The 9,918-nt window shown below is 44.6% G+C and overlaps 1 protein-coding gene across 1 annotated transcript in view; it reads right to left on the bottom strand.

Moving 5' to 3' along the window:
• Positions 1 to 244: 244 nt before the first annotated feature.
• The window catches only part of TMEM86A (transmembrane protein 86A), a 62,544-nt gene continuing 52,870 nt past the window's right edge, over positions 245 to 9,918 (bottom strand). Inside the window, exon 3 of the mRNA XM_063946356.1 lies at positions 245 to 9,442. Within this exon, the coding sequence (XP_063802426.1) occupies positions 9,015 to 9,442 (428 nt within the window). The 3' untranslated portion in view covers positions 245 to 9,014. The remainder of the gene's footprint in view (positions 9,443 to 9,918) is intronic.

The following is a 9,918-nucleotide window of genomic DNA, read 5'->3' as shown; positions in this document are numbered from 1 at the left end:
AGTTTACAGGAAGCCGTGCTTCACTCAGAGGGGGAGATGTATCAAGGAGTGACGTTGTCCATAGCAATATAGAAATTTCTACACTCTACTACCTGACATGTAACACTTCTGTTAACGCATTCTGAGTAACGTCAGTTTTGGCCACACCAGGCCAGGCCACAATGTTATATACCCATAATATGACCATAAAGCATAGTTACCCCAAGGATCCATTCAGTCGCTTGATGTGCAAGGTACTAGCCAATCAGAAAGCAGGAATCTTTATTCAGTATTTTGCATTAGTATCACATTCATGAATACACGTCTGGCAGATAAAACAACACACTGCAGATATAATCAGAAATGAATAACACATAAAGTTGCATTGCATTTTGCCTTTTGTTTCCATATAAACTGTATTGCCCAGGATATCCCTGATCTTTGTGCAGTACAAAAAAATCACCAGATGATCCCTATTTTCAAACAGTACCATTAATCCCACTTCTAACCCCAATATAAGAAAATCTGACAGGCTCAGAAGTCATTTATATACAGCATTTAATAAGAAAATGAAAGGTTGTGGTGAATTCCCCATGAATATGTAAATGCCAGCGCTGAATAATACGCGTTCCTGCGCACAGCGGAGGCAGACATGTCTGTGGGCTGGACGTTCCCGAGAAAGCAGCCCATCAATCACTAGCAACCAGTTACTGTACATCACAGAAGTATGAGTCATACGGTGCCTCGTGCCTCATTGTAGACATTGGTTCTAAGAAACCTGAAGGCTGTCGCCAGTGCGTGTAGGAAACCTATATACAGTAAGGCCTTATGCCCATATTTTTAAAGCGCCAGCAATTTAAAAGGCTAAAGCAGCTTGGTTTTGTCATTTACATTATTGCCACTTTAAAAAGATGGGCTTACTCGCATGGATTTTGCTGGCATCTCATAGGCTGTTACATAAGGTCAATACTGTCTATTTATGCTTCAGTTTACAATGTTAAAGGCCTGGAGCATTTTACATGCTCTTCTTAAGAAAGTAATTCGAAATGATTCCATTTGTAACTGATCCCGACTGTATGTAATGTTACATTTTGTCAATGTTTAAAGCTATTTACTAACTGTAAGTAAACGTGTGCACCGTCAGTTAATTATGTTGTTAGGCCTGATGGCGTGTGTCCGGTTTCGTCCTTCTACCTAAGATAAAGGGTAATTCAGAGTTGATCGCAGCAGCAAATTTGTTAGCAGTTGGGCAAAACCGTGGGCCTAATTCAGACCTGAACGCTGCTGTGCGTTTTCGAGATCAGGTCTGAACTGTGCATGCGCCGACGCCGCAGTGTGCCAGCGCATGCCAGACAGCCGACGGCTGTCTCAGCACTGCAATCAGGCAGAGGCGGTCGCTGGGTGGGAGGGGGCAGGCCGGCGGAGTTTGGCTGCCGTTTTGGGGGCGCGGTCTGGGCAGCGCAGGCGTGCCTGGACTGTTGGGGGGCCGGGCCACGGCGGCTGTGTGGCGTCAAATGCAGCAGCTGCAACCGTCACAGCGACGGGTAGCTCCCTGCCAGCGCGCTGGAGCTTTGCTGGTGGGGAGCTACTCTTCAAGTACAAAAGCATCGCCGCCGTGTGATGCTTTTGTACTTGAGCGACGTGGCAGGTTCGGACTAGTGATCATGTCTGAATTACCCCCCATGTGCACTGCAGGTGTGGCAATATATAACATTTACAGAGAGAGTTAGATTTGTGCACAGTGCACACGGTTTTGCCCAACTGCTAACAAATTTGCTGCTGCGATCAACTCTGAATTACTCCCATAAGTGGTCATTCCCAGTTGATCGCTCGCTAGCAGTTTTTAGCAGCCGTGCAAATGCTATGCCGCCGCCCACTGGGAGTGTATTTTAGCTTAGCAGAAGTGCGAACGAAAGGATCGCAGAGCGGCGGCATAATTTTTTTGTGCAGTTTTAGAGTAGCTCAAAACCTACTCAGCGCTTGCGATCACTTCAGACCATACAGTTCCTGTTTTGACGTCACAAACACGCCCTGCGTTTTTCCTGGCACGCCTGCGTTTTTTTTTCGAACACTCCCTGAAAATGGTCAGTTGCCACCCAGAGACGCCCACTTCCTGTCAATCACTCTGCGGCCAGCAGTGCGGCTGAAAAGCTTCGCAACTCGGAATGACCATCATAGTCTGCTGCAATTATGGTCCTGTGTTAAGTTAGCCAACAGCTTAGTGAATTACTGTGTAGTCACATTCAGCGGATTTCACATAATAAAACCACAGATCACACATGAATTTTCCTGATACTGGTCCTTGCAGCAGATTTGAGCTATTGATCAATTAGAATGCCAGACAGTACAGAATACGCTCCAGCTAAAACTGTGTATAGTAAAATATAGTAACACCACCAGTGACCCTGAGATAGGCATATCAGAGGAATGCACCTCCTGTAAGATAGAGCTGCGTAAATGTTATTTAGTGATGACATCTCTGCAATATTTATTATGAAACATTAAGAGAAAAAACATAACACTATTATACATTATATTATACAGCTATTACAGTTCCCTGTTGAATGGTGCGCTGTGTCTGTAAGTGGTCACGGAATTGTTCAGGGTCTTCTAATAAACTTATCACATGTTAATTCCAGAGCTTGTTACTATTCAACTATGACCCTCTCTTCAAACCACTAAAACAATTGCGATGGACTCCTCCTGTCGCCCCACTAACCCCAAAATGCACACCCTATAATAGTTTGCAATGCATATATTTATAGATAGAAGCAGTGCTCTTCTGCTTACTATAGCTGTAGTGCTGGTGCTGTAGTTGTCTATGGGAAGCTTGCGTGTCTTTTCTGACCTTAGTTAGAGCACTACTGCCATAACCTGTCCAGGCATATAGCTGTAAAGATACAAACTGTACAAAATTGTCATATTCACACTTTACTTCCAAAATCCGGGAAAGCAAACCCTGTGCTCTGCTACTGTAAATGTTTGTGGATCCTTAGGAAGAGGTCCCTCTTGTCTTGTCATAACCGGCAGATAGGTCCATGTAGAGTAAGACATACGTATCTATTATTGCGCATTACATGTATTTCCGTACTTCACAAGTGTACCAATAATACTGGACACAAGTCTATATTCACTCTGATTTACTCCTTGCAAAGTGATGGAACTGGTGAGCGAAGAGGCGGAACAGCCCGGCTATCCTAAGGCCTAATTCAGACCTGGACGCTGCAGCGGCAGCGGTCAAACGCTGTAGCCCAGTGAGGTGTGCGCATGCGCAGCAGCCGCAGTGAGATGAGAAGGCATCTCACTTGTGCGATCGCCTCTGACAGCTATATTATACGACGCTGCGGCCATCTATTAAATAGACTGAACAGACATTTCCATTCGGACTACTGCAGGCAGAAAAAGATTCCCGTTTCATTTTTAAGGTTGAAAACAACAGATGTGACTTAATTGAACTTGGTCGTCATTTACGGTCATATAATCTACAGTAATATAATTTAATTTGCAACTTTGTTTGCATTTCATTAGCTTTCATCTTCAAAATGCGACTCTGGCTTTTACTATTAACTCTTGAGTGGCAGAACTGCCGCGGTGGAAATTTTGACACGGCTACAGCATGTATGTAACATCTGTGATTTTGGGAGCAGATTGGGGGTTATTCAGATGTGGTTAGAGGCGTGATATTATGCACAAAATACAGGCTATCGGTATTTTGCGCACGCGCAGGAGCTGTTCTGCGCATTTGTGAACGAGTCCTGCGACGTAATACGCAGCCCGGCATCAGACTGCCGGTGATTGACATTCTGATTCTGTTTCGGGGGTTTGGGGTAGGAAACGGAGGCGTGTCGCCACTGTTTAGGAGGAGGGATGGTGACTGATCACAGCGTTGCACCACGTGTTCTGCACTTGCTGCAATAATCCGCTGGTGGAACAGGTGACTGTAACGTAATAACTGAGTACGCATGGGGCAGCCGCCTGTTTACGCTCACAGTGGGGCACCTATCACTTTTACTTACACGTTTACAGCAACGGTTTCTTAAGTAAGAGGGATTTATATTCTCTTTTTATAGCTTATATTAGTGCGTCTCAATGACACGGTAGCATTGGATGAAAGTAATGTCTCTGACCTGACACCCAACACCATAGAGCTATTGAGCCTGTCCTGCTTTAAACTTATCTAAACTCTTCTGTGGAAAAAGTGCTTAACCCTGAAACCGGAGTCGCAGAGAGCGAGCGGCGCCAGCAGCTGCCAAGGTTAAAATGAGCAAAAATAAAGTAATTGAGAAATGCAATTCAACCCTAATATCCATCTCAAAGGCCCAGCTTCCCTCACATACAATAAACCCACCAATGATTTTTTTAGGAAAATAACGTTCATTTATGTATTGCATTGTGTGTGCCCTTATTTATTGGCAGCGCACAGGGCGGCAGTGAGGAACAGGGCGTCCTCTGATGGTGCATTTGTGGGACTGGGTTTTCAAATGCCCAGTTTTCTATCTGTCTGTCCGTCCGTCCATCTATCTAATATGTCTTAGAAACCCTACAATAAATACTGAGTTGTTTATTAACCCACCATCACCTTCAATGATTGACTTGCGTCATATTTTAATCCATAAATGTCTGCGCTGTTCAGGGATAGATAATACGAGAATATAAAACATACTTGAAACTCAAGAATTCTTAATATTACACACAGTCATTTATATAAGTTGGAAATGTAAAACCCAATAAAGAAGAATAGAAAAGTTTAATACTGCGACACATACAGAATAATGCGGCAATAACTGCGCAGCGGAACCGCCGGAGGTGAGGTGAACGTGTCAGCAAAGTTAGTTGCCACCATAATTCCAGCGTTTCACAGTTTTCAGAGGCCGAGCTGAACGAAGCTGATGATTCGGAAAACACAACGGTCTATTAAAGTTTAATTATTTAAAATGACTTTCCATAATGCATTGTAATGTTCTTTCATAGCCTTAAAACATCCTTTTAAATTACTTCTTTTTTTTTCTCATTCCAAGCGGTAATAAAACATTTGTAATAAATCACACTGTGTCTGGCACAATGGGAGGACCAATTTCCCCAATGCTGATTTCCAGGGCAACAGATGTAATAAAAAAAGGAATATCTCTAATCTGTGACGTAATTTGGAATAAACCATTTGACATTTCATTTCTATTTGTTGTTTTGCTTCTTGTCTCTGTAGCTGATTCATTTGCTAATGCTGATGTTGGGGTGTGGCCGATCCTGGAGGCGTGGCTATTCCCCCCTCTCACAATACTACATATTGATAGTAATGTGCGTGTGACAGGGGGTTATGCTACTCCTCCCAGGTTTAGATAAGCCCCTCAGACAGTCCGGGCCTGGGCAATCTGTACCCACCACAACCCTGGAATCTAATGGTATAATCATTTCCATCCAATCGGAATCATTGAGGATTGCGTGCCATCCATTTCTGATGGCCATTCCCTACTGCGCTCCCTTCGCCACTCTCCTGCTTCTGTAAATACAGCCTTACAGTAGCAGAGCAGCCTCCTGTAACGTTGTAACGTCCCCACGTTATGGCCGGGACACCTGGAAAATCTGCGCCTTCTCCATCCCCACTGGCTCAGTTACATGTTCCCGTTCCACAGAATGAAATCTAATTTTGCCCACTTGGTTGCTACACTGGCCCATCCCGATTTGCCCATTGGTTTGAGGCCGCCATTTTTATGCGGGTTCGAGAAAATCAAGAAAAGTAGCAATTTGTCACCAGAGAGCATTTACCGTGGCTTTCCCTGTCTTGCACAGGCATAAATGAGCCTCAGAAAGGAGAAAGCGAGAGGGCGCTGTTATATCGGTGACTTACAAGCGAGACAGGCCGGAGCTACCACTAGGCAATCCTAGCTGGTTGGGGGGGCCTAAACACCGGCAGATGTATTAAGCTGCGGAGAGAGATAAAGTGGACGGAGATAAAGTACCAACCAATCAGCTCCCAAATGTCATTTTTCAAACACAGCCTGTAACATGGCCGTCAGGAGCTGATTCAGCAGTGGTGCGCTTTATCTGACACTTATTGCGTCTATAGGCTGCAAGCACGACCTACCTCCTGTAAATCACATGTGGAAGCCAGCGGGACCCGATCCGGCAGCTTCCACTTATAATTGAGCCCCCTCCTTCCCCCATCCCCGATATATGCAACGGAGATAGCAAACAGAGCCAGAGAGCAGACAGGAATAAATGTGACAAAACATCATTATAAAAACCAAATGGAAACTTCTTTTTAAGCTTTCGTAATGTATCACGAAAAACAAAGTCACTCGTTTACATAGATGTTATAATTACGCCCTAGTTACCGCTCTGCATAAGGAAATCAAAATCTCCCCAACTTTATTGACATAAATGAAGATTGCCTGTGACGACCGTTATACTACACCTGAGTAGGGCCTGCCCTAGTTACATGGTGCTGCATGTGCTGCCAGGGGCATCTAGGCCTAAGCAGCAATCATGCCATGATATAATGGTATTTACAGCCACATTGTCAGCGTCATTATTACTGACCTCTAATCCTTTTCAGTAGTTAAGAGATACATTTCTGGAATATGGCATGGTGCGGAGGATCACATGACTAAGCAAGCCTTGTGATGCCACGAATAGCGATGACACATGTATAAATAACTGTGTCATACAAATGAACAAATATATATATATATATATCAATGACAAAGAAACACAAGAGTGGTAAAAAGCAATATATAACAATCAGTACTGCAGTTATAATGTCACAATAAGATCTCAAGTAACTTTTTAAGAGTCCAAGCTAGTGATTCATTAAGACACTCATAAAAGGAGACACGTATTACTCAATAACGTGAGGCCTGTCACACCCACAAAGACCAATCAGACGTCAGGTTTGATCTTGTGCGGCTAAGACTAATGAAATGAGAATAAAGACTGACTGGTTTATTGTGGGTTACTTGCGCCATGAAGACTGTCACTCACCTGCACAAAACTGCAGCAGCCATTTTGTGAGCTGAATCAGCCTATCAGGTCACTAGGAACCAGCTGTGAATTGATAGGCTGCATTCCCAGTAATACCATTCGTCCTAATACCCAGTAATGGTGACAATCAGCATGTGCAATGTGCAACATGGAAGCATGGCCACGTCAGTTTTGGGGCATGCCACATTCCTCTTCTAAAGACCACCCCTAACTCACCCCCCAAAAAAATACCCTTCAATGTCACACACACCTCACAGTCGCCGACTTTGCGGAAGGTACCAGCGATGGGATTGGCTCTGGGAATCGACTTAGCGTGACCCACCTCCCACCTTCTGGAACAGGGGCTCTCTTGCTGCCTAAATCAGGGCAGTTTGGAGGCATGTGGGCTAGCCCCCAAAATGGCTTTCTCCACTGCAGAGAAGAAAGACCTTTACATGTGTCTGTACAACTGACCATGTCTCTGCTGCTTCTTAAAATCAATACTTAAACCTATTGGAATTTCTATATGTTTGCAGCAGAAGCCAAATGCAGCACCAGATGTAAGAATACATTGCAGGAAGTCCGAGTAATACGTTGCAGGTTTTCTAGAAGTAACGACCTCATTAATTACGTACAATTTTGGCTTACGGACCATGCAAGGTACAAACCTTTCACATTATCCTGCGAAACACAGATTTATCATCAAATGGATTCCAATTCCAAATACTGATTAAAGCAGAATCATACTTAATATATATATGTATATATATATATATATATATATATATATATATATGTATGTCAGATCCTAGGTGCTGAATACTATTTGATGGAAGTTTATGGCCATTTTTGCACATTTCAGAGGTCTAAAGATAATAGTTCAAACCATGAAATAATATCTAAGTAATAAACACTAAAGTCTAAAAAAAAAAAAAAAAGGAAAGTATATAAGAGGTCACCCAATTAGGGGAAATGTCCATTGTGAAGCTGTATCCTCACTGTACTGTATAATATAGTATAGTTACGTAGGAATTGAAGTCCACCAACTTCAAAGGAATATATTTACAATGACAATGATTTCATTATATTTTTCTTTTTTACGTGACGGAATCAGGAGAAGCGTCATTTGCGTTCTGAAATAAAGGAATGGCAATTGTGTGAAATAAAATGGGCCGCAGGCGGGAGAAGCAGCAGCGCCCCCCCATGTGTTATGAGAGATACTGTCGATGAGTATAATGATCTGGATATTACCATTGCCAGAATGTATGGCATGCGCATGGAGTGAGGACGCTGGTTGAGACTGTGGTTCCGCAACGCACGTAGTGCTGGCAGGGTATGCTGTGCTTTGTAGTCCCACACAGACCAGCAGCCACCGATGGCATCAAAGCCAACCATCTCTATTCAGGTACCCTGTAGTGATCTCACGAGTAGCTTACTGACCCCGATCTTCAAACCATCACAGCACATGGAACCAGTCCCTGCATAATAGGAACAAACTCCCGAGCGCAGTTTCCAGACTGCACCAAAAAGCACCAGAGTTATATGTGTAAGCGCAGTATAGAGGTGACCTCTGTCATTAATACTCCCAGGCCGTCCCAAGCCGCAGACAGACAGACGCCAAGGCCTACAAGACAGCCAGCCAGTGAAATCTATATTGGGGAAGCAGCGAGCGCCATTTCCTGCAGATGGCGGGGTGCGTTCTATAAATAGACAGTGGGCAGTGGGTGAGACCTCACTACAGGAATGGCACCGTGTATAGTGACTGGTACCCGTCACACAGCTCCTACTGCTGTATACAGCCCTCTAGAGTACATACATGTTATAGGATGTGCATCACATACAGAACATAGTGCGGAGAAGCATCACACAGACCCAGCCTCAAGCAATGTAATGAGCAGGACCTTTCCTGGTTGGCGTTACCGGCATCGGTCAGTTAACCACATACGACCAACAAACCAGAGTTAAAGCAGGTGCCACTGCTTCCAAGAAGCAAAATCACAATCAATGCACTGGAGACGACAGATCTCTGGGGGGGAGGGGGGGATGTGCCCAATTCTCCAAACTAGTCCAGGGTTCTCCTACTTTTTCTTCCTATAATCGTCATCATCTCTACACTCCACGGCTGACAAGGCAATCAGCATCTGGGCTGCATAGTAAGTCGCCATAATGATGGATCTGGAGCAGGGGACGGGGAAGCAGAACTTGTTGACGGCGATAGTGAGGTCGGACACGATGAAGAGCACAGCGCCGATACATGCCGACAGCTTGGTCCATGTCCATAGGTCATTGCACAGCTGCACTCCGGCCACGGCCCGCCATCCCATGAAAGCGATGAGGCCTGTGTACACAGCTACCAAGTAAGTAAAAGGGCCGGAGAGGTAAGAATACAGAAACGTGTATAGGAAGCTGGATATGAGGCCAATCACAGCGCCGGTCCGGAGGTCCAGGGGTTTCATCCCGAAGGCAGCAGAGTAGAGGATGTGGGTGATCGCAAACATCAGCAAACCTGTGGGAAGACAGAACACAAGCAGCGGTGACATATACGGAGATACCGGAATGTATGCAGAAATTATAATACATAAGGACTCCAGAGATTCATTTACAGGGTCATTAAAAATGTCTATTGCATTTAAAGAGCAGCTATCATGTACATGAAGTTGTGTTGGCCCTTTGTGAGCTTCATTAATATTTATGTATTGCAGCCTATCCAGTCACTAGGAGCCAGTGACATCACTGAGAGTGCAGACTATCCAGTCACTAGGAGCCAGTGACATCACTGAGAGTGCAGCCTATCCAATCACCAGGAGCCAGTGACATCACTGAGAGTGCAGCCTATCCAGTCACTAGGAGCCAGTGGCATCACTGAGAGTACAGCCTATCCAGTCACTAGGAGCCAGTGACATCACTGACAGTGCAGCCTATCCACTAACCAGGATCTAGTGACATCACTGAGAATGCAGCCTATCCACCAACCAGGATCTA

Source organism: Pseudophryne corroboree, chromosome 11 (genome assembly GCF_028390025.1).
Source record: "Pseudophryne corroboree isolate aPseCor3 chromosome 11, aPseCor3.hap2, whole genome shotgun sequence".
NCBI lineage: Eukaryota > Metazoa > Chordata > Amphibia > Anura > Myobatrachidae > Pseudophryne > Pseudophryne corroboree.
Note: the sequence above shows the minus strand (reverse complement) of the source record. Positions and strands in the feature narration are given on the sequence as shown.